Source organism: Uranotaenia lowii, chromosome 2, assembly GCF_029784155.1.
Source record: "Uranotaenia lowii strain MFRU-FL chromosome 2, ASM2978415v1, whole genome shotgun sequence".
Taxonomy (NCBI): Eukaryota; Metazoa; Arthropoda; class Insecta; order Diptera; family Culicidae; genus Uranotaenia; species Uranotaenia lowii.
The window spans coordinates 145,980,358-146,007,115 of NC_073692.1; the positions used below are offsets into that span (position 1 = coordinate 145,980,358).

The 26,758-nt window shown below is 35.2% G+C and overlaps 1 protein-coding gene across 1 annotated transcript in view; it reads right to left on the reverse strand.

The window, feature by feature from the left end:
* The window catches only part of LOC129746297 (protein apterous), a 225,754-nt gene that overhangs the window by 3,454 nt on the left and 195,542 nt on the right, over positions 1-26,758 (reverse strand). Inside the window, exon 7 of the mRNA XM_055739895.1 lies at positions 14,173-14,369. Within this exon, the coding sequence (XP_055595870.1) occupies positions 14,173-14,369 (197 nt within the window). The remainder of the gene's footprint in view (positions 1-14,172; positions 14,370-26,758) is intronic.

Consider the following 26,758-nt stretch of genomic DNA (forward strand, 5'->3'; position numbering starts at 1 on the left):
TGATAATTTTTTCACTCAAACCTTTTAAGCTCCGAGAGCCTTTTATGTATTTGCTGTACTCAGTACTTTGGAAGTGAAAATGTAGTTTTTTTTTATTTCTTTTAACAAGCGAAAGAGACATCAAACCAACATAAAATGTAAATAGATTTCATAATAAAGGGATACAAAACATTTTTAAATTATTCATTAATTCAAATATTTTAAGGGTGTATCATAAATGCTGTTATATTTGAATTTTTGAGTTCATTTGATCCAAAAAAGTGGAACCAATCAAAAATCATTTTTTATTGTGACGAAATCTGATGATAAGTTCTCCAAAAAACGAAAAAAATTACTGTTGAAAATCTGTTATAAAAATGTACAGGATATCAGCATTTTTATTAATTTATTTCTGAAGTCTTTGACTATTGTCATACAGACTGATTGCTTAAGATTAGCTTATAATTAAATTACATAGCAATTAAGTTAGGTGACGTCACGGATTGCACATTTAAACTTAGATTTAGTAACATGATAGTCAAACAAGTGAGAAACAGCATTGAAAACTTCACAACATCGAAAGAGGGGGTGATTCTGTCCGAACACTGTCCTGCTTCTTGGCAGCCAAAACATGGTTTGATTACGCAGTCGGCGTGCTGGAACGTATATGTTCAATCTCTGGAGCAATTGCGGGCAGTCAACGACATTAGTCAAGATGTCGTACACGAAGGTGCGCTGTAGAAAAGTTCTTCTTTGGCTCAAAGACGTCATTGATAGCAAGGCACACCTCTCAGAATAGGGTGGTAACCGTACGGGATCTTGCCATGGCAATCGACGCAGTGCGTAGCGGAGGAATTTTTTCCGAATCCTTTCGAGCCTTTCGCTGTGGACAGAGTGGTAGGGTGCCCAGACTGGTACCGCGTATTCCAGAACACTGCGTACCAATGAGCAAAAAACTGTTTTCAGAGCATACGGGTCCTCAAAGCTGAGTGTATTCCGCCGCAGGAAGCCGAGCAAAGCAAAGGCTTTGGCGGCAGTAGTCGCGGTGTGTTGAACAAATGAGAGCTTTTGGTCAAACGTTATTCCGAGGTCTTTAATAAAGGTTACTCTTTCGAGAGAGGTGGCACTCAAACCGTAGTCGTAGACAACAGAGGCTTTGGTCCTTAAAAAGCTTATGCACTTACATTTTTTGGCGTTAACTTCCATACCGTGTAATCCACACCATACTAATAATCGATCGACGTCCTCCTGAAGCGCAACACAATCCAATATCGAATCAATGGTCCGGTAGATTTTAAGATCATCTGCGAACAGTAGTTTCGGCGACTGAAGGAATGTAGCCAGGTCGTTAATAAAAATCACGAAGATGAGCGGTCCAAGATGACTTCCCTGCGGAACACCAGACGGCATGTCGAACAAGGAGGAGTGAGTCCCACGAATGTTTATATAGCCTTGACGGTTCAGCAGATACGAGTACAGCCATTTAGTTGCCCACTCGGGAAATCCATATCGATCAAGTTTTTCTCTTACGATTCTGTGAGGTACTTTGTCGAAGGCCTTGGCAAAATCTACGTAAATTGAATCCACTTGCAGTTTTTTACCTGTTGCAGAATGCAAATCGCTGGCATAGATCATTAGGTTTGTCAAGGTTGATCGTTTCTTGATAAACCCGTGCTGGACATCGGTGAGTATTGGAGTGGCTGCTGAATAGATTCTCTCGTATATCAGGACTTCTAGCACTTTGGAAAAGCAGCAAAGAATCGATATTGGCCTGTAATTCTCCACACGATGAGCATTTCCTGACTTATGGATCGGTGAGATTGATGCGATTTTCCAAGGAGTAGGAAAAGTACCTTCCGAGATCGATCGATTGAAAATCATGCACAGCGGTGTGACAAGAGAAGCAGCTATTTTTACAACAAGCGACGTTGGAATCCCATCAGGCCCAGATCCTTTCGAGGGATCAAGAGAATTTAGCACTTTTAGAACTTCTTGTTCACTGAAAACGGGTTGCGGTAGACTGATGTCGTAGCTAGGAAGTGTATCAAAGTATACATTATTACAATCAGGAGTGACTGGGCTATACACGCTGCTAAAAAAATCAGCAAACAAGTCAGCTGACTCTTTGATGCTTTCCGATGTTCGTCCTTGAAGCGTCACAGATGATGGGATACAGTTAGTAAGGCGGCGGCTATTGATGTATTTCCAGAATGTCGAAGGATCTTGTTTTACGTTGCGTTCGATGTTAGAAATATATTGGTTGAAGACAGCGTTGCGAAGAGTCGAATATTCAATCACTAGCCTTGAGAGCATTGACTTGTTTTGGTCCGTTCGGTCACGAAGGTAGCGTTTGCGGGCCTTGCGAACTAAGTTGCGGCTTCTCCGTAAATCAGAATTCCACCAAGGGAGCTTGTAAGGCTGGTTTCGGTGTAATCTTTTAGGCGGCGTGTGAATGCGTAAAGCGTCCCAGAGATGATCATAGAAGGTTGATACAGCAACATCGATGTTCAGACCCTCGAAAAGCATTTGCCAATTTGTGTCCAGTAACATTTCCATAACACGATCGGTATCACAGCGCATAAAATCTAGATTTAGTCTATGAGGGCTAACGGGATCCGTAAGCTCATCAGAAAAATAGTCGAGCAGTAAAACAGTAAGATGATGATGTCGATCGGTATTTAAAATGGCGTTTGGAGGGTGTAAAATATCAGCTAAATCGGGTCTATTCACAAACAGAAGGTCTAGTATTCTACCATTGGCGTTCGGAAGCGAACACATCTGAGACAACCCGCAGGCTATCGTCGATTCGATGACCGCAAGCTCCTGCTCGGTGGAGGCGTTCGCTGGTAAAAATCCGTCTGCATCCTCGTCGAAGGTCCAAAGCAAATTCGGTAGGTTGTAATCCCCAGCTACGACGATTATATCATTATTACTAACCATATTCATCAGGAATTCGAGAGCAGACATGTGAGACGCATACATGGCAGTTTCGCTGTTTGGCCTAAAATAGGCACAGCAGAAATAGACATTGCGACGCTGATCTTTGATTCGCACAACTACTTGCTCTAGGTGGTCACAGCCTGGTATCGCCACCGAGGTTACGTCTATACCGTGTCGAACTGCAATTAACACACCTCCTCCGCGTCTTAAATGGCTTGTATTGGCATTTCTATCGTTACGGTAGATCTTATAGTTAGATGCTAGTTCACTGTTGCCGATGTCGTTCTTTAGCCAAGTCTCTGTTATCATGATGACATCATAGTCACATGAAGACAGTGCTACCAAAAACTCATTGGTTTTGGTACGCATACCACCGGCGTTCTGGTAGTGTACCTTTGTTTTCAAAACAGAGATTTAGCGATCTGAATTCGACTATTTTGTCAGATTAAGTCCATTATCTTCAGTTGTGATGATATTTCGTTTGTTCAATGGATGATAAATATTTTTGAACAAAAATAGCCTTTGATAACAATCTTTTCCATAGAAAATGGAAGAATTGTTATAATTACAAAAATCTTGTATATAACTTTTAATAATAATACTATTCGAACGACACACACTACTTGACTCGATTGTTCGACGACCGACTGACTGACTGACTTCTTGCCTGCTTGGGGAGGATGGCCCGATGTTGGTTGAATCCATTCACACATCCCCCTCATATCGCAAACAATATGACATTAATATGTAATTACAAAAAACTCAAAACTACTGTATAATTTGTATAACCATTATTGCTTTTACTCGTTACTGACATTATCTCAAGCACAAGACATATTAACACGTTCGGATCAATTATGTTTTCCATAGATTGTGCATTTCGGTCAAAATTCATCTTTCCACAAAATATCAAGAAAAAGCGCAGCGCTTACGCTGAGATTATGTTTTCTTGCAATGCATGAGGTATTGGGTAGAGATTATCTTTTCTGGAGTTTATTTTTATCTTAAACTTTTCATACAACCCGCTTGGTTCAAATCGGTAAAATGTTGGACAAAACTCTCGATGTGCTTTTTCTTATTTTCAAGCTGTATTCTTAACATCATCGTCCTCTCAGCATAATTTCCAGTTTCAAGTAAAAATCCACTCACTTGAAATTTTAGAAAAATCATTCAAGGTGTTCTCTCGAAACGCTTGATAGTTTATTCACATCTCAAGCTGTTCTTTCATCCCGCTTGATTTTCAATTTTAATCTATTTTATTTCTTAGCTGTCTTTCGAAAAAAAATCGATCCTAAGCTATTCTGTCAACTCGCTTCAAATTTTGATTAATTAACTTGAACTGTTCATTTTATTACAAGTTTCAAACTGTCCTCTCGACACACTATTTTTCTGAATATCAAGCTGTTCTTTCGACTAGCTCCATAGTTGAACCTCAACTCAAGCTGTTCTTTCAATTTGCTTGATTTTCATTTAGATAAGGTATTAATGCTGACCTCTCGATTTCTTTCAAATTTCAAGCTGTCCTCTCGACTCGCTTCATCGCTGAATCTTATCTCAAGCTGTCCTCTCAACCCGCTTGATATTCAATTTGATGAGATATTCAAGCTTGTTACACTTTTTTTTTAAATTTCAAGCTCTCTTCTCGACTTGCTTGAAATTTCTATCTTATCTTAAGCTGCTTTGTCAGCACACATGATTATCAATTTGATAAAATATTGAAGCCGTTCTCTCGATTCGTCTTTCAATTTCAAGCTGTCCTCCCAACCCGCTTGAAATTTCTTCCGATACGATCAGGCTGTGATCTCAACTCGCCTTTCAATTTCTTTCAAGCTATCCTCTCCACTTGCTTAAAATTTCAATCGATTCGTTCAGGCTGTCCACTGCTTTCCAATTTTAAGCTGTTCTCTCAACTCGCTTGAAATTGTGAACATGGTCAAGCTTTCCTTACGGCTCGCATATTATTTCAGATTATTTTAGTTTGCTCATATTTCCACTTTTTTCGTACTGGGTAAATTATAAACTGCTTGATTTTCAAGCAAGTTTGATGCAATTTTTTTGAACGTGAACTTGTGCTCGCCTTTGTTTACCTTTTTTTTTGGGTTCAATTTCTTTTATAATTTCTCGTTTTTCGAGTTTAACGAGAAATTACCTGTCATGGTCGCCAAATGTACAGACCTTTCCGGAGCTCAAAAGCTCGAAACTAGCACTGGAGAGTTCCCGGATCCCGAACTACCGGGAAAAACAACACACACTACTAGTCTCAATGTTCGACAGACGACTGAATGACGAACTGCTTGCACGCTTGGGGAGGCTGGCTCGGTATTGGATCAATCCATTCACACAGGTTGTACAAAAATCGTTAAATGATCAAAACTATGTTCGTCCATCAATCCTTGCTACTGAAAACTGTTTGACAAGCATTAGAAAACTGTAAATGGATCAATTTTTCGAAAAATGATCAATTTGGTAGTCTCAGAAATCTTTGATTCATGTATTTTTTTTATCTAAAAAAAGATTAGCAGTTAGGTTCTCGATTGGCTTTAGTGGAAAAATTATATCCCAAGTAAGCAAGGACGGATGAAAAATTTGGGAAAGTACAACAGCAATTCGAAAAATATTCAAAATATCTACTTTTACTTATAAGCTTAAATATTTCAGTTATTTGGGAGCCAATTTTAACAAAAATATCATAAAACATAGGTATGAGTCAGTGTTAATATGTTTAAATATTTAGGAAAAAAATGGTTGGACTGTGTAAAAACTACAATCAAAAATATTCTGAAGGTCAAGTTCCTTAACTACTGTAGTCTGCTGAATTTTTCGTAGAACAAAAGTAGTCTTTTATCATAGAATTAAGCTTCCGAATTTTTTTGCGAAAAAAAATGGGTTCTTAAGTGCGTGTCACATCAAATTGCATCACGGAAAAAAACGCTGTAGAAATTTAATTTTTAGGAATTATGTCTTCAGCTTTCGCTTAAAATCAGATAAGAGTATATATATCACGTTGGCCATGCTTCACTGTAAATTTTTCGTAAATTTGGAAAAATGTCGTCGAACGAAATAGAGCGTCGTGAAATAATCCTGCGCACTCATTTCGAGAATCCGGTTGTTGTCACATCGGGACATCGGTAAGATGCTGAGAATCGTCCAATCCACAGTCAGTACTAAAACGATACCATCGACCGGAAGGTGAAGAACGGCAAAAAATGGATGCTCCGTCAGTGAAAAAGATCCCATGCACGTAGTTAAGCAGTTTAGACGGGATCCGAGAAGTTCGGTCCGGGATGTCGCCAAAAAGCTGAATTTGTCAAGTTCATTCGTCCAGCGGACCAAGCAGCGGGAGGGCCTGCGTATATACAAGGTTCAGAAGGCTCCTAACCGCGACGAAAGGCAAAACATGGTGGGAAGACGCGAGCCCGGAAGCTGTACACCGAAATGCTGACGAAGCCGCATTGCCTGGTAATGGACGACGAAACCGACGTCATAGACCCTCCGGAAGAACCCAAAAGTTGTCAAATCGGAGGCGGACTTCAAGAGAAAATGGATTTCTGTTAAGAAAAAAAACTACAACCTGACGTTATACAGAACGTTATGGACGGGGTAAAGAAAGACTATTCAACTATGCGATGCCAAAATTTTAATGATTAAATTTTCCAAGTTTATTTAACTGTCGACTTTGCTCTATATACCTACAGAGGTTTTCTTTTTGATTCTTTACCCAAATTTAGTAAAATTTGGAACATGAACTACATTTAATTTAAAGAGAAGTTGGAACCGACAGGACTCTTAGTTCTTTTAAGCAAAAGGCGAAAAGTTTTGCATGATGCCATAAAAAAATATTACTTTTCTGTTTGAATTTTATCAAATTGTGGAGTTAAACTCCCTTTAAAGCTCTCTATCTCTGAAACTAGAAAATATAAGAGAAACCTTTGTCATTAATTGAATGTAGAATAATAAATTGATTAAAACTTTTGAACTTAGAGTTAGAGACTAAATCTAAAACAAGATCAATTTTAGAACTTCAAATATTTTCATATCAACTTTATAACTGGGTTTATGCTGCAACGGTATCAGAAAATTTTTTTTAAAGCAATTTTTTTTTTTTTTTTGTTGGGTACCTATCACTGCGACCAGTTAGTTGATCTATTGTAATATGTCCCCTGTTTAATGTATGCTAAGTCAAGGAAGATCACTTTCATATATTAGATAGTGTCCTTATCTTGAGATTTAGCATTTTCCCAATCTGGTATAACCGCTCTTATGAAGCTGTTCACCTTTTTAGGACCAATTGAAAAAACTTCGGAGGGATCTAATATACCACAGCCGATTATTTTAATCCGTTTCGATATAAGAGAAGGACATTCGCAAAGAAGATGCTCTGACGATTCCTTCTCCAAACTGCAGAAACGACACTCGTCAGAGTTTAATCTGCCAATTTTTTTCATGTGATATCTGCATTCACAGTGACCTGTAACGAGCCCTGTAAACATTTTAAGGTCTTTCTTAGATAAGCTAAGAGCTATTTCTGATTTTTTAATACTTGGTTGGATAAATTTTTTAGCCTGTTGCCCTACAACAGAGTTTTTCCAATTGTTTGCAATTATACTTTTTTCTTTATTTTTCATTTCTAATTTAAAATAGCATTTGGAAATACTGCAAAATGGTTCTGGTCCCTCAAGCGGAATAGAAGACCCTTCTCTGGCCAAGCTGTCAGCCTTTTCATTGCCCTCTATACCGCAATGCCCAGGAACCCAGTAAAGATTAACTGAATTTTTTTGAGTTAGTTTTTCCAGGCAGTTGATACATTCCCACACTAATTTTGAAGAGCATGTGTAGGACCTAAGTGATTTAAGAGCTGCTTGACTATCTGAAAAAATGCATATGTTTGCATTTTTATATTTCCTTTTCAAACAAATGTTCACACATTCTAATATTGCATAGATTTCGGCTTGGAAAACTGTCACCCAATTACCCATAGAAATTGAAATGTTTACACCAGGACCTGTTATACCCGCCCCAGCAACATTTCCAATTTTTGAGCCATCCGTAAAGAAAGAAAGAGACCCAGAGCGTAGCGTAGGACCACCTTCGTCCCATACTCTCCGGCTAGGTTCTATCAAATTAAATGAATGATTGAAAACCAGTTTGCTAGGTATCCAATCCTTATTTAATAAAATCATAGGATTTATCTGAAATTGTTCCTTAATTTTCATTCTATCATTATTCAAATTCATTTGTATTGAAGTTCCTTCGATAACTGTCATTGCTTGTTTATTTGCTTCGAATTGAACACACTGGTGAAGTGGTAACATATGTAGCATTGCTTCCAATGCCTTGGTGGGAGTGCTACGCATAGCCCCCGTAGAAGATAATAGAGCGATTCGTTGCAATTTTTCGAGGCATCTTTGTGTTGTCACCTCTTTAGTTTTCGGCCACCATATGAGCGACGCATAAGTTATTCTAGGTTTGACTATAGTTGAATATATCCAGTGAATCATTTTTGGTTTCAGTCCCCATTTTTTACCAAAAGTCTGTTTGCTTATCCATAGGGCACTGGTTGCTTTATTTACAATGTATTTAAGATGGGCATTCCAATTTAGTTTGTTATCTAATATAATTCCTAAGTACTTAACCTCTGATGTCAGTACTAGGGGACTGCCATTTAGAGTTAAGGCTCCAATGTTAAATTTCTTCTTTCTTGTAAATGGAATAATTGATGTTTTCATGGCGTTTACATTTAATCCTTCATGATTACACCAGCTTGATATGAATTTCAATGCACTCTGCATTCTATTAGTGATGATCTCTTGAAATTTGCCCCGGATGAGAATGACAATGTCATCGGCAAAGCCAATAGTTTCGAAACCTTGCATTTCTAGCTGTGTTAACAGTTCATCTACAACTAGCGACCATAATAGCGGTGACAAAACCCCGCCCTGTGGGCAACCTTTTTTTGCTTTTATTGTAACGGAGGACTTTCCTAATGAAGATGTTATTAATCGATTTGACAACATTATGCAAATCCATTTTGTGATTGTTGTATTGAATCCGCGGGCAAGCATTGCTTTCTCCATCGATAAATGAGAAGCCTTGTCAAATGCTCCTTCTATATCTAGAAAAGCAGCTAAGGCTATTTCCTTACTTTCGATAGATTTTTCTATTTTTGAAACCAGTGTGTGAAGCGCCGTCACTGTAGATTTACCCGTTTGATAAGCGAACTGATACTTATTTAGAGGATTTTTTTCCATATAGTCTGATTTTATAAATTCATACATTATTTTTTCCATAATTTTCAGGAAAACTGACGAAAGACTAATTGGTCTGAATGATTTTGGTGAAGATTTATCTTTTTTATTTAGTTTTGGAATAAAAATGACTCTTACTTTTTGCCATTCTTTTGGAAGATAAGTGAATCTTAAGCTAGCTTTTAATAAATTGGTTAAAATTGGAACGATGATTTCAGAACCTTTTTGCAGCAAAGCTGGAAGAATTCCATCATCGCCTGGTGATTTGAAAGGTTGAAATGAATTGATGGCCCATTCCGTTCGGCCTTCTGTAATGATGTTATCTATGATTGACAGTTCACCAAGTGCTGTTTCAACTGGCTCACAAGGTGTGATTTGAATTTCCGAATCTTCTCCTTCTATTATTTCAGAGCATGGAAAATGGATTTTCATCATAAGTTCTAGAGTTTCTTTTTGAGTAGATGTTTGAGTACCATCAGTGCGTTTGATAGTCCCAAGACCATTACAATGATCTTTTGAAAGTGCCTTTTGTAAGCGTGCAACTTCAGTTGTACTTTCAATTTTTTCACAAGTGTACCGCCAGGTTTTCCTTTTCGATTTGCGAATTTCCTTATTGTACTCTGTTAGTGCTTTTCTATAAATTTCCCATTGAGATGACTGTTTTGCTTTGTTGAATAGTTTGCGAGCGTTTTTCCTAAGCTGCTCTAGCCTTTTGTTCCACCACGATACATCCCTATGTGTTGTGCGCGTTTTTAATGGACAACTCAATTCATATGCTTTTTTAATTCGATTTGTTAATTGTTGTGCTTTTATTTCTAATTCTTCGCAAGATTGAATCTCCCCTAAAGCTTCTGTTTTATTAGTCAATAAATTAAATTTATACAAATCCCAGTTTGTTTTCGTGGGTTCCTAAACATTTCTTTTTGAAGTTCACTGGCTTCAAAATCAAACCTTATTTGGTTATGATCGGACAGGGATATTTCGTCGGAGACTTTCCAGTTTTTGATATTTTCTGTTAATGATGGACTGCATAACGTAAGATCAAGAACTTCTTCTCTAATTGATGTCTAGTTGATCTTGTTCTGTTCTGATAGCCAGTTCCATTATATCTGTTCTGGCCCCAATAGTTATTTCGGTAGTTTCTACCCCTGTTATTGTTAGAAAAATTACGCTGGTCCTTTTTCCTTATATATGCTGTACCATATTTGTAATCCAACTCAAAGTTGTTCTGATATAAAGTTTGCATGGATGTGCCGTCTGCTAAGAAAACTATTTCCATGTGAATCTGGTTTATAGTATAGACTTCGAGAATTCTCCAAGCCTCTACATTTAGTCCAGAGTTCTGACTATCCAGATATTCTAAGACCTCCTCAACTTTATCTTGGGCACTTCCTCTGAAGAAGCCAATTAAAATTTCCGACCGTGGAATTCTTCTTTCCTCTACGACTTCTAGTTCAACTCCTACGTGTGCACTTACTGATGAAATATTTTCAGATAGCCATTCGGCAGTATCTTTGTTTTTGCAGGCAATCACCAGATACCCTGGTTTGATTGTGCAATGCTCAAATTTTGGTTTTATTTCCTTTTTTCTTTGCTGTTTAACTTGACTCAGTATGCTGGATTGGGCTTTTAATAATTGTTCTGGATTGAGTTCAGTGTTTGGATAGTTTTTTGGTAGTATTCCTAATTTGATTCGGCTAACTGTATCTCTGAACGTAGCCCCGGTTCTAATATCTGGCCTAACACCATCTGTTGCGTTAAATGATCGAAGTAGTCAACGACAGGAAAAGGACGTGTTTTTTCCAGGTCCAAATTTTCTTCAGTGAATTTGATTAGAAACAAAAACTGATAGAAATAAAGTGCTTTTCATCGTTATTATGCCGATAATGGGACGGAAATGGAGCAATCGAAGTGTGTGGAAGGATTTACAAGACAGGCCACGGTCATAAGCTAGGGGTGTCAACGACGGCTAATCCGGCAGGAGGTCAGCAATTGCGAGCGAGCTAATCAAGAGGCGGAAAGTTGCCCCCAAGCTAAGTATTCAAAATCTACTTTCACATCTTATCTATTGAAAATAATTTCTTCGTTAATGAGACGTGAATTATTTCTTAGTTAGAATTCAACTTATTTTTTAATGTTTGATTTTACAAAATGAAATGGTTTTTATTGACTGGAAAGTTTGCCTCGACCTTTGTAGCAATTTTTCTTCTATGTTAAATATTCTATTCAAAACAGTAAAATTATTATTGGAACATCAAAGATTTTTTTGAAAACTAATTTTATTCATATTTTTGTGGTTGTTTTTCATCTGCCAAAATCAAGCTAGCGAAAATTCAAAATTATTCGAAAAACTTCAACAGTTTAATTGAAAATTGCTTTGAATTGCACCACATCAAGTTTTACCAGAAATGAAGCAAAGAAAGTATTCAAAGTTGGAACTAGATTCAAGAAATTGATTGGGCATCGTGACCAGAGAATAGTAGTTTTCAAGATCTGAAATGGTTGCCAGCAGATACTCGGGTTAAAACAAAAAATTGGTGAGCTCTTTCCAATTTTATTTGTATATTTGTGAACATCATAACAATTCCTTATTCATCAATCCTATCTGTCAAGTAGGATTTCCCATCAAAACGAGTAACCCTTCCCTTTCCTGTCTGAAACAGCATCTTCACACGTAGGGTCGTATGAGTTCTCAGCACCTGAAAAGTTCATTAAGCTGTTCAGACTATCCCTATATGATTACATTGACTTGCCACGGTGTGCATTGTGGTACCACACTGATTCTCAATATCAACACTTGAAATGAGAATTGAATCCAGGTTCTCATTTTGGCATCTTGTGTTGAGCTTGATTATTAGTTGTACCTCGTGTATCAGCCAATGCAAGATGTGTGTAGTCACCCTTTGCTATGCTATGCTATGCTATGCTAACACCATCTGTTGCGTTAAATTGTATTTGTTCTATTCGATGGTTTACTGATCTTATCGGAACGCTATTGTCAGAACTAAAGTAACGCGACTCTCTTAGTTTTTTCGGGTTCGGGTTTCCCCCACTACTGGATCCACTATTTCCATTGTATCTAGAGCGCTTATTAGGATCATTCACCGGAGTACTACTAGACGTACCTGCAGATGACTGTAGTATTTGACGAGCCTCTTCCGTAGTCCGTCCTTCTGAAATCAGTTTTTTAAGGCGCTTCTTACCAGCACCGCTGAGATATATCCATGAACACGATGGTTCCTCTTGACCCTCCGGATCATGAATACTCAATAAATCACCTTTCATTGGCGTATCCAGGATTGTTATGTTGCTCAAATCTTCTTCTTCGCTTTCTGCTTCTTCTGCATGTCGTTCTGGAAGAGGGCTATCGAGGATAGAAGAGGAACATGACCCTACTCCTTCCACAGATATTGCCTCTAGCATTTCTGTATCTTCATTGGAGACTTTCTCAATCTCATCACTTTTCCGGTTTCCGCTGAAATTCATGTCTTCCTTTTTCGGGAAACATTGTAAAATTAATGTTTTATTAAAGTTTCAAAATTGTTGTAAACTCGATCAAGACTATAAGATTGTGTATTTGGTGATTATTTAGTGTATCAAACATAAGGGTATTCACATGTGCAAAGGTAAACAAAAACTGTGTTATCATTATCATCGGAACAAAACTAAATAGTTTTGTGTAGCATGAATTGTGGTTTACACTTACTTATTTATTTCCAGGAGTGAGCACAATTCAACAGAACACTTCGATAGAATTTTGTCGCAAATGGAATTTTAATGACGAATAATATTTCTTAGCCGGTGTATATTGGTTGAAAACCGAAAAGACGACGATTTGACGTTTCCACCTCGTTTCGTTGTTATTATGGCACCCTTACGGGCTTTTAAAGTTCGCTCTTAAGCTTTTCAGTAGAGTTGCTATAACGACATAGATAATATTTAGTTAAGGTTGTTATCATGCGTTACAAAATATTTGAGCACTTTTGTGCTTTTTATCGCGTTGATGAAACTTCTTTGGTGTGTGACTAAGAGATAGCTTTACCGTGCAACAGAGATAGAAAGGGGGCCCAATGGATCAACAATGAGAAATATTGTTCTTTTGATGATAGAATATTCGCGTTTTTAAAACTTAATTTCTGGCTCACATAACTTACTACCGCACTGATTACCACTATATTTAGTTTTTAAAGGCAATATTTCGAAAGTACCAATATGCTTTAGTATTTAATTTGCAGAATAACACATCAAATTGACTTGTACGTTTCCCTACACAAAAGCCTTCCACTTTTCACCGCTGCCAGTATTATTTCGTCTCGTTTAAAGCAATCATCATTATCAACTGTTTCGGCGGAAATTTAAAACCTAAAGGGCTTATTGCCTTGACAGATAAGTTTGGCTTCTTGGAAAATATATGTTAACTTAGTTTGAAGTAACTTAACAAATTCCATTTACCATTCCGTTTATAGTCAATCACCTCTGATATTTTTTGACAAGATTATTTTGTGTATAACTGACCAGTTTTGTTTGAAAAATTATTCAAGTGAATATTTTCAAACTTTGATGAGATCATGTATGTGAATGAATAACATTTAGTAAATCGTTGGAGCAACCGCAAATTTGATAACAGTAAGTATGACATTAAAAATTGTCTACAAGATGAACAAATAGGGTCCTCAACTATAGGAAAGGGTGAACAAAAACTAAAGACTCGAGTCTATAATTGAATTTTTGAATGTGGAGCTACGAGAAGACATTCAACAATATTTCAACATTCAGATGATTGAAACTTGGATCCGAATGATACATATTATTAGGATCGGAAAAGATTTTTCCTTCTTTGAGAGTACAATCATTGTTGCTTCCCATGGCTTATTTCTTGCACTTTAAATTGATATATTTTTCGACATGTATTCTTGTAAAAACGGAATAATATGTAGCTTGTAGAACGGAAGACCTCTTTATAATGTTCAATTATTTCTATCTTATGCATCATCGTGGCGTCACTCACCTGTAGCACCCGCTTCGGCAGGCCCGTCTTCTGGGACAGCTGCTTCAGATCCTTGGCATCCGGGTTGTGGTTGATGGCGAAGTAGGACTTCATCGTTCGCAGCTGATGGTGCTTAAAGGACGTTCGCATCCGCTTGGTTCGAGAGGAAGACCCGAGACCCCGACTGAAGCCCAGATCCAAGTATTCCGTATTGAGATCTGTGAATTGATCGAGAAAAAAACAAAAAAACAAAAGCGATAAGTTAATGAATGACAAAAGCGTGATTATGGTGACATTGGATGTTTTTGAGTCAAAATAAAACATTAAAAAGACAATCACTTTAGGTATTGAGGTGCCACACGAAAGGTCATTCATTCGGCTCTCAGGTTCGATTAACATCAACCAGCCAAAATTCGCCGGCACACGTGTGATTTTTTTTCCATTCGAGAAGGTAACGAGTAATGAACTCTCTGCTAAAGTACGGGTACTGTTGGTTATTTAAAACAAGTAAAAAAAGTTAAAATAAAGATAAACACGAGTGCCTCCCCCCCGTTGGCTTCTTGCGCTTCATTCAAACGCTCTGGCTGTCTAGATGCTAATAATCGTAAAAGTCGCGAGGAGATGTCTTCATCTCTCTGAATAGTGGAAGCTGTGCAAAAAAACACTATAACAAGAGGTAAAAAATCACACCAACCAGGCATAAGTTCGTCATCATCATCGTCATCGGCATGTACCCAAGGGTCTGGGAACAAGAAACATGCCCAAGAAGTGAGTAGTTTTATGACCGAAAATGTCAGTCGGCCTCGTGGTTTTGGCCACGCGGCTTCATGTCATATGTATGTTTGTATGAAACACGTTTTGAGAAAAGTACAGAAGCTGTTTTGTGACCCTGAAAACTACTTGAAAAAGAAATACTAAAAACATCCTTTGGGTGTACCTATACTTGAACTTTAGAATGCTCATATCTTACGCCTCAAGTAGGAAAATTAACATTTTCATGTATGAATTTTCATAATCATTTTGTGATTTTTTTAAACGGGGCATAAAAAAACCAGTAAACTTTTGTTTCGAAAATTATCGGAACCATTTTGATTGGAAGAAAAAATGTTGAGATTGAAAGAATAGGTTACCTATTTATGTATAAGCCCAATTAATAAAACATAAAGAACTTTTTTTTATTTTATTTTCTATAAGTAGAAATTTCACAAAACTTTAAATTTAAGAAATTTATTTCTATGCTCTTTGGGTGGCCAACATTTTCAGGTGGGGGGCTAAATTTTAGAAATGCGATTTGTCTGCGATCCAAAACTTTCTTGTCAGCACATTTTTCTCATCCTTTCATACTTTTAAAGTATGTTTTTAACATTTTTAATCACGTGAAATTCAGAAAAAGCATTTGATATTAAAAAAAATCCAAAGTTTTAAAATAATTAACTCATGGTTTTTCTATAACTTTATTTCAATTTGTTGAACGACTGTAATCGAAAAAAAGATATCTAAGGTTTCTAACGATTTTTTCTTTAAAAAATCCCAACTTTTCCGATTTTCTCGGTTGAAAATGTTTCTTTTACTAAAGGGATTTTGACCTTGTTGAAAATGATGATTTTCCGGGTTTATTGCATTAGTTTTTAATATGAAAACAAAGTTTATCAAAAATGTTAACAGTTTCGAGAAATCGAGATCCACAACACTGTTTTGAAATATTAATAGCTTTGGACTTTTTTCGAGTCACATAACAATTGACAGAAGTGAAAATTATGGCTTCTGAGTTTTTTTTCCAGAGCTGTTCTTAGTTTAAATAGCTAAAAATAATCGGAATTGTATCACGTGAAGAAAACACTTCTTCCAAACATTGTGATTTCAGACAACATTCTATACGATCTTTTTACTATGCAGTGTGAATTGCGATTCGCAACACCATTGTGAGATACTTAAGTTATCATTTATGATACAACTAGCTGATCCCGTACGAACTTCGTTTCGCTTTAAATCATTGGTACGTCAAAATGAGTTTAGAAAATGAATTCGAAACATTCTTTCGACAATTTTGGGGAAAATATTCAACAGTGTTTAAAGTCGCTACTATTACTATTACTTGAATTTCAAATTAAACGGTTGATTGGATTTTTATTAAAATTTATGTGAGAGTGTTTTCTTCTCGATCGGTTGCAAAATCTAGACATTATGGCAGAAACATGTACTATTTGTTTGTGTGCACGACTCTTTTGCTTGACCTTCACACTTAAATTGGTATCAATTAACTGCCTCCAACAAAATTATTGCACAAAACACTGAACTTTCAATGAAACCCTCTTTTTCTGTCCCATGGTCCGAAATTCGATAATTGAAACCAATTTTACCTTCCTCAATACTCCCTTGTGCCATTTTTTCTTTTCAAATTATATGTAAAATAACGTCAGGAACTTGAAAACAGTGAACAGTTAATATAGACGCCCCTTTCGCCGACCCTTGACACGGAACATGCTACCTGGAGTCAATTGCTCATAGTTTATAACCCTCATCTGAACATTTTCATCAATCCGATGCATGATCACGACAATATCGCGAAAACAGTAGGCAACTGACATGGACGACCTTTTTTTTACCACGATTCAAAACTTGACACCTGAAATCAATTATCTTTTCTGTTAAACTCCCATGTGTCGCAAAAACATTAATCAGTGATTATGGACGGCTCCTTCAGCCGACTTCTGATCCGACATTCAAAACATGAAATCGATGTCTCGTCCCTCAAAACACTCATGTGCTAATTTTCATCACAATACGAACTATAATAACGCCAATATCGCAAAAACATTAATCAGTGGATATGGACGACCCCTTTTGCCGACCACTAACCCTAAATATGATAACTGTAATCGACTGCTCGTCTCTCAATTACTCATGTGCTAATTTTCATCACAATCCGGTGTATAATAACGCCAATATCGCAAAAACATTAATCAGTGAATATGGACGACCCCTTTCGTCGACCTCTGACCCTAAATTTGATAACTTTAATCGATTGTTCGTCTCTCAAAAGACTCATGTGCTAATTTTCATCAAACTCTGGTGTATAATAACGCCAATATCGCAAAAACATTTACCAGTGGATATGGACGACCCCTTTGGCCGATCCCTGACCCTAAATTTGATAACTGTAATCGACTGCTCGTATCTCAAAACACTCATGTGGAAATTTTCATCACAATCTGGTGTATAATAACGCCAAATCGCAAAAACATTAATCAGTTGATATGGACGACCCTTTGGCCGACCCCTGACCCTAAATTTGATAACTGTAATCAATTGCTCATCTCTCAAAACACTCATGTGCAAATTTTCATCACAATCCGGTGTATAATAACGCCAATATCGCAAAAACATTAATCAGTGAATATGGACGACCCCTTTGGCCGACCCCTGACCCTGAATTTGATAACTGTAATCGATTGTTCGTCTCTCAAAACACTCATGTTCAAATTTTCATCACAATCCGACGAAAAGTAACGTCAATATCGCGAAAACAATATTTGTCTTGTATGGACGACCCCCTTCGGAAGGGGTCATCCAAAAATCTATAACATTTTTCATCATTCCTGGTCCTAATGAGCATCCATGCCAAATTTCAGATCTCTAGCTCTTAAGACGGCTGAGTCTATAGAGGACAAACAAACAAACAAACAAACAAACAAACATACAGATAATTGCTTTTTATATATATAGATTTCATGTTTGCTGGGGGACGAAGATTTCTAAAATAACTCTTTCAAAAAATTGGTTTCCTTTATGTTTTTTAAAGGAAAAGTTAAGCCTGGATGATTTCAAGCCGAATTTCGTTTGATTCAATTCATTCACACGTTTGTGATTAAACTTCTGAAAACTTGAAAGATTTGTTATTTAGCATTAAGTTGAACATAAAATTTTTTAACATTCTTAGCAAGAAATATTTTTTGATGTATTAGGAAAATTCTTAAAAAATTATAGTTTTTCTGATTTTGTCCTTAAATTCACAGTTTTTTAAAGGTTTCTGGATTCACGAGCAAACCTTTATCAACAAGCCAAGTACTCCAGCTCATTCAAATTTGATTTATGAAGCCCTCACATACCAAAGTGAAAATATTTTTTCTTTAACTGGATATCACAGCACATTTCGTGTTGTTCCATTTGTAATAAATCTGGTACTAACCTACGTTAATACGTTGTAATACGTTGACTAGTTTGCACGGATTTTCAAGTCCAATGAAGGAACTTTTACTGCCTCCAAGGCAACGAAATCAATCGATTCAAATGGTAAAGAGCGAAAATTTGAAATAAATTCAAAGATTATTTTTAAATTTCAAATTTACAAAAAGTCCTTAAATATTATGATTTTGCTCTGTTTTATACCTAAGTATAAAACTTTTATTTTTTAAATTGAACTTATCAAAGCTCCGCGGGCCACAAATTGGAGTTCGCGGGCCACGGTTTGGCCACCCATGCTCTAGAACTTCCAAAAATATTCTGGCATTTTTTTGATTGATTTACATACAACGTGTTTCAACATTTCATCCTTGAATCTAAAGAAAAAGTTTAGTTATGAGGAAAACCAATTTTTTTACATGTGAAAACTTGTGTTTTTGTAGATTGTTAAAGGCGTAAAATGTCAAAATCGTACATCCAGTAGAAGGTTTTTTTTTTATCTCAAAGAGAAAAAAAATGTTATGTCTTCAGAACTCTGGGTTCCGCCCCAAAATCAGTATAGAAAGTTTGTATATAAATTAAGTTGTAATTGAGAGGATATATAATGGATTTCCTAATAGGATTTCGTGCCATAATTCTGAATAACAGTTCAAGTTTTCACCAAAAGATGCCTAAATTGTCTTCACATTTCTGTTGCGTGCCCTAAGTGGGCATAAATCATTCAATTCTGAGAATATTTTTAAACGGGCGTTCACAGCTGACGACTTGCAACTGTGTTCCAGACCTGTTTACACTAACAGGAGGTTGATCTTTTAAGTTAGACACCCCTTGCTTCAACCGATCAACCTGTATTCCGTATCTGATTTTTACCACAAATATTGGGACCCCTAAACTGGTAGCTACAGTCGTTTATTTCTATTATCGCTCAAGGAAAAAATTAAGGCATCGGCAGCAAAGAATGGACCTTTTCTGTTTCTCGAAGAAGAACAATTTCTTCCCAAGTTTTTGTTATCTTCGGTCTTGCCGTTGTTCAGCTTTGAGCAGAACCAAGTAATAGAAAAAAAAAAAGGTAAAATCTCGCACCTTTCGGCTTCTCAAGAACTTTTCTATGAGTACAACGAATGAACGTAGTCAAGTCAAGAAGTTAATAAACATATCATAAAAATATTTCAAACAGCCCCGTTGCTCGAAAAAGAAACGCAAACATCCTACAAACCCCTAGAGCTAGAGAGCAATAAAGAGGGCTGATGAACAAGAATGAAAGGAAATAAGGTAGCAGTTTAGAGGCTGAACTCGAAGCGTCTTATCGATCGTCCTCTGGTCCATCTGCCCATCTGAAGAGTATTTAAACCCACGCACTCCCCGAGGTTTTTGTTTTTCCGGGTCTGATCTTTATCGGCTTCTGGTTAGAGACTTCTGGATCGCCAGCAGAAGTCGGTAGGGGTTCATTACTCGCTAATTTACGGGACCCTATCTAACCTAGGGCGCTTATGGGAGGAAGATTACCTGCCGAGATTTCAAGGAGATGATATGCTACTTTGAACCATATTTCGAGGTCGTAAGAAAGAACAGAACAGAATGGGCTTCTAATATGATTGTATTATATAATTTGGGAACTGGGATAATGTCCGAAAGCCGAGAGGCGTTTGCGCAAGATCATTCCGACTGTGGAAGGATTCTTTCTTCTTGAGGTAGCGATGAGGGATGATTACAGGGGACGGAGACGACTCGAAGGGTCCTAATTCAAACGAGGAGGATCAGAACTGCGCCGCAGCCAGAGAATTGAGACCTCATTGTTATTCTTACGGAGATAATGACGAAAAATCGGACAGATGACTTGAAGGTAGTTTGAAGCGGCTGGAGGGGCGTTTGATTCAAGGATTCGGATCAAGTGGATGAATGTCAAGCCAAAAGCCTATACTTAAACAGAAATGAAGTGACCAATTCATGATGTCAATGTCAATAATCGTAGATTTTTTAAAATTTTAATAAAACCATTTAAATCTCATATAATGTCGTACATAACACAGTTCTACAAAGCAAACTTATTTTGTGAAAATCAGCATTTACATCCTATATATAAAAAGCATTGATAAATGTATTCATATTATTGAAAACTCTGTAGAAAACTACAGTAGGGGAGATGAGGGCATAATGGCCACCTTAAGGAAAATGCTTATTAAACCATAGAGAACAGCTGTAATATGTGAATTACATCATTGTTTCGTGTTCAGACACTCAAATAGTCTATTGCCTAATTGGATGAAACTTGAAAAAATTGGATAAAAACGTTTAAAAATGCATTTTAAAATTTTTTGCAGAAAGCTGAAAACCAGTCACTGTAGACGCATAATGAGAAACCCCCCGAGGCAATATGAGCACCATTAATGAAGGCATAATGAGCGTTTTCTGCCGGGGAATCTAGCAGCGAATTCGACTCGATGAAGTCAACTGAGTAATAGAGCTACAGCTTAACTTGAATCGTCTGACGATTTGGCCTATTGGTTAGATGTCGGAGAGGTAATCAGTAGGCTCGAGTTCGATTCCTGGTAGAGGTGATTTTTTTATTCATTTATCATTCATGATCATGATTGCACTAAACGGTGAGGCGTAGAGTCATCAAACAAAGCAATAACAAAATAATCTAGGTATGTTGGTAGAATTCTAAGAATTAACACATGCTCATACATTATGTTTCTGGTGTTTTGTTTGACGGATGATGCTTTGATGCTATTAGCCGTATATTTAATGTAACAATAAAAAAAATCAATCATGAATGGTATGTGCAAAAAAAATCCCCTCGAATAGGAATCGAACTCGAGTCTCGAGATTACCTCTTCGACACCTTACCAATAGGCCAAATCGACAAACGAAACAAACCAAGCTGTAGCTCTATTATTCACCTCACTTCATCGAGTTGAATTCGCTGCTAGATTCCCCGGCAGAAAACGCTCATTATGCCTTCATTGATAGTGCTCTGTTCGCCTCCAGTGAACAAATTAAAGTAAAAACGCGTTTTAAAATTGATTAAAGTGAATAATCAAAAATTTTATGATGGTGAAAATTGAGAAACAATGTGTAGATCATGTTGCAGTGCGTACATTTCAGATCAAGATGATTTAAAGGTCATAAAAACTTATTTAGTGGTGCTAAAAAATTATAATATTTTCGTCACTTGAGAACTTAGCTGGTTATTATATAATGTTTCAGTAAAGATGAAAAGGATATTTCTTTTTTGGTGAAAAATTAATACTATAGATAGTACGGAACAAGTCCTTATGAAAATTTGTTAAAGAAAATACGTACTTATGTAGAAAAAAGGAGTGCTTATTATGCCCTGGGTGCTCGTTATGCCCTCATCTCCCCTATTGGTAACAAAATATGGAATTCACTTTCATCGATGGTAAAAATGGTTCAATTTGTTCAAGAGTCTGTTAGGTTAGGCTTATTTGATTTAAGTTTAAAATAAGTATTTTAGGAAAGCCTTCAAATCCCTTTAAAAAAATCAATCTATGCTCAAATAAAATATACTCCATCATCCAAACTCTTGAGAAAGCTCTAAGATCTTAACCATATCGATGAAAATAAATCAAATTTCAAGAATAAAAGTAAGAGATTCATATTTTTTGGTTCAAATCTGCTTCTTACAAACTTGAACCCGATTTATGATTTAAGATTGAAGTTTGGCTTTTCAATATACTTCAGTATAAATTATATTAAAAAATACACCGCAAAAATTAAGAATTTTGTGCAATGATTTAGATGAAGATGCTAAAATGTTTCTTTTCACTCTTTATCGGCAAATATCATATTAGTTTTTTTTTTCGATTTTATCACTGTTCGATTTTATCAATACTCGCCAAATCCACGCTCGATTTTATCACGCTTTTTTAGATATCATTCAGAAACCATTTCCAGGACCCTAATTTTCATTTAAAATCGTAGAGCGTCTTTGTTCATGATATATTTCATGGTTTTTGCTATGGTAGATATATAGGTATTCAATAACATGAAAATGCCATTGAATTGCTTACTTAAGTTGTATAGTGTTTAAAATCGACATTTGGGTTTTAAAACACTTGTAATAATCGACTTAAGTATTTTAACGTCAAGCCAATGCTAGTGTTGTTATTTGTGCTTGGTCAGCCGCTCTGAATTAGTAAACTTTTTTGGTTATGCGAATCATATGAAGATGTGGATGAATTTAAGCGTTTTTGAAAAGAGATGTGTCTCTGATTTCTTTGTTAAATTTGTTTTTTTTTAGACGGGGTGGCGTGCGCAATTCTAACTGGACAACCTTTAGCATTTTCTGAATTTATAATATTGCAAGATTAAAATGAAATTCTGCTAGCTTTGCCTCAAAATATTTAAAATTGACAAAGATTTCTGTTTTCTACATATAAAAAACAATGGATTATCTGCCCATAAAGCAAATTTCGAAAAACACACTTCAAAAGCCTGAGTTGAGCAGTTCAAAATATTTTTTGAAAAGGTAAACTTTTTAGTTAATCAAAGGTGTGAAGATTAAAATATTGGAATAAGAAATTTTCAGAAAAAAACTCTTTTTCAAAATTGACATAAGAGATATCGACTGTTAAATTTCCACAAAAACAAAATAATTCACTTTTATAAGATGAAGACCATCAAATTGATATTCTAGGTACATGGTTTTATTTCAAGAAAAAATCTAAAAATTGCTAAAGAGAAGAATAATTTGAACTGAAATCGATCCTTCGTGTTTAGTTATCTTTGATAATTACATCTTATGATAAAATTTGTATAATACAAAAGGTTTCCACTACTGAAAACATTATTAATTATTGATTGAAGACAATAAAAATACTTTTTTCCACTTCAATTTTTAGCTTCGCCAAATCCACGATTTTGCCATATTCACGGTGAAATATTTTTGACCGTGATAAAATCTAAAAACTACTGTAACTATTATGATAATTCTGTGGAAGACATTTTTTTTAAATAAAAAATAAATTTTTTTGCATAAAACAAAACTTCTCAACTTCATTATGTTTGTGATTTTTAGCTAATTTGTGTGTACAAAGAGTACAAACTAACTTTGAGTACAAATTTCAAGTTTCTAAATTCAATAAACAAACTAATTCTTAAGTTTGTGATATCTTGGATTCCTCAACGAAATTGTCAATTCGATATTTTTATCTTTATTTTAAAACTTGAAACTTGAACTTTGAACCTGCATTCTGAATCTGAATTCTGCACTATAATTGAATTTAAGAATTTTTAATGTGTTTCCGAATTGCAATACGATTACTGAAATGTACAAACATTTCCTAATCTTAATTTCAGATCAGGATTTTAAAAGCCATGTTTCAGGGCCCTCATTCATGAATCTTTCATTTGAATTCTGTAGCTGTGGGTTTTAATCTTAATTATTTATTTAAATAATGTATTTATTTTTAATCTGAATTAAAAAATGAATTTCCAATGATCATTCTGATTCAGAATTTTCAATTATGCATCGCAGTTTAAGGCTTTGCTACATTAGAATTTTTTACAAAAATTAAGTTTAAAAACTTGAGACTGAAAGCCGAAAATCAATCCATTAAAAGAAAATTGTTATCAAAATATAAAAAATGCATATTATTCTCGTAAAATATAAATCAAACTGCAATCGAAGCAGCTTCTCTGAATCGATAATCCTAAACTGGATACAAAATCCGAAATATGTAAGTAAAAATTCAATTTTGGGTATGGGATAGTGGAACCAGAACCTCTGAAATGAGTTAAATGCCATTCAGAATTTAATATTCAGAACCGAATTTATTTGAACATGTGAGAAATTTTTGAAAAACTGTTGCAGAATTCTAAACTTGGGATGGGTCATAAATGTTTTTGCATTTGTTTTGAGTCTAGATTGTGGCTCTTGAATGCGCTGATAAAATTAAAAATTTCCATCTCTCAATATTTTGTCGCTGTCAATTGAAATATTGGATCCTGGAATGGACAAAAACAAAAAAACAAAGGTTTTTAAAATAAAACTATAAAAATCTTCCAGGTAGGAATAACACAAAAATTCAGAATTGAAAAACAAGATTATGAAAATGAAAGTTTATTCCATGAGGAACAAATTCATAAAATGTGATGGAAATGCTTCGACTCAAATTTCGATATTCATTAATTTCTTCTAACATTTTAGCAGCCTATAGTTTCATTCACCGATAAATTATATCATAAATTTAAATATAATGTGAAGATGTAAAAGAAAAGTTTGTAACATTTTAGAAAAAAAAAGTTAAATTAAAACGTCTTATCATTTTCAAAATTTATCTTTAGAATTTAATTGATAATTAAAGAGACTGAATTTTGGTGCCTATATGTTGTAATGATTGATTTGATAGATTTTGGCGTGCTGAGCTCGAATCTTTTATCAGACTTTGTAAATCACTTTTCGTTTTGTGATATGGAGTTTATAAGTTTGAAAATAATCAATTATAATCAATTTGTAATTTATTACCGATAAACTAATAAATCTATATAAAAGATAAAAAAAACTGAATCTGAGTTTGTTTGTTTTGTTTTATTGAATTTGATAATAATATTTTAATGATGGTGATGATGAATGATCTAAGCAAATTAAGTTTTACAGTACTTAAAAATTTAAACAGAAAAATATTTCTGATAGTACTGAAATTAATTTAAAAAAAGTTTTATTTCATTTAACAAATTATCTTATTCAATTTAGTTAACGCTTCTTTAAGAATTCGTTTAAAATCTATTATTTAACAGAATTGGAAAAATTAATCATATGAAAATTTCTTAAATTTTTTTGGCAGAAGTCAAAATTACTTGCGGTTTTGGGGAAAGTTGAAAAAAAATCTGACTTTTTGTCAGAAAAGTACAAAACTTTCTTGAATGATTCTACAGATCTTCAGAAGTTTTAGAATTAACCAAAATAAGTTCTTGAATTCATTGCACTTTAGAAAAATGTTGATTATGTGATCTTGTGTAATTTATCAAAACCCTTTTCAATGCGGAGTTGAGCAATGAGAAGAACAAGAAAAACAGAATAAAAAAGAAAGCATATTTCATATCAGCTAAAAATTTGTAATGATATTTACGATTTGGTTTTATTTCTGTAGTGATTAGAAATAAAGTGAAGGATGAACTTTTTAATTTTTTTTTATGGAAAAAAGGACAATATTTATTCTTTTGATTGGATAGGACACTTCCTAATAAAAACCAATTCTAAAGACGAGGTAGGGTTTTTGTGTGTAAATATTTGCGTTTCAATGCAAAAGGTTTACGTCATATGGGACGATTACGTTATTCTCCTTTGTGGTGACAGTTCACACGTTCTGTTTACAAAATTTTACGAACGAGAAACGGGGTGCGGAAAAATTTTTCGTGTAGCTGCACGGTCATGAAATTTAACTGAAAACTCAGTTTAAGGATAGCAAAAAACTAAGTCCCATTTTGTGTACTAAATTTAGCGCAATTTTCGGGTTCTGGTTTGGAATCTCTCCAGGAATGTACAGAAAGTTGAAAATTCTTAAGAAATTTGAAAAGAACAGTTTTTATTAAAATGTTTTAACGTGATTTTAAAACTCTTTTTCAACATATTTCTTCTGAACCAACCCACTTTGCATTAAATATTCTGGAGCAGCGCTTCTTTTTGAAACTAAAAATTCTCATCGCATGTTCAAATGTGAATCCGTCACTCCAATAATTCTGTTTTAGCTGGATTAACAAACCAAATGATTGATATTTCATTATATGACACAAAAAATATCTAATTTATTAACAACTTTTTTCCATTATTAATTTTTTTTTTTTTTTTGAATCCTAAAATTGAGCTGAGAACTTATTGCTGAAAACGTGTGAATGAGAATTAAATGGGGACCCAAATGTTTGCTTTGCTTCCTCAGAGTGTAAAGTTGGAAAATAAGGAATAAAAACAGGAATTTCGAGGTGCCAAAAACAGTGATGGCAGGCAGGGCGTGAATCGACCTATAACTGGTGTCGTAGAATGAAATGTCTTTGGCATAGAGTGATATGAGTCGATTTATGCACTGGCTGACGTCACTGTTTTTGACACTTCGCAGTTCCAATTTTACACGCTGAGTTAACAAAGCACACATTTGGGTCTTCATTTAATTTTTATTCACACATGTCTAGCAATATTTCTCAGCGCAATTTTGGGATAAAAAAAAACTTTAGAAAAGAAAAAGTTATTAAGAAACGAGATGTTTTTAGTATCAAATAATGAAAAATCAATCATTTTGTTTGAAAATCCACATTAAAACAGAAATATTGGAACGAATGTATTTAAACATAACATTTAAAAAATCCTACGTATTTTGTAATCCTCGGAAATATCATATCGTAAAAATTTAGAATAGTTCAGCCCTTTCTTTAAGTTCGTTCACCTGAGAATTCTCTATATTGGATT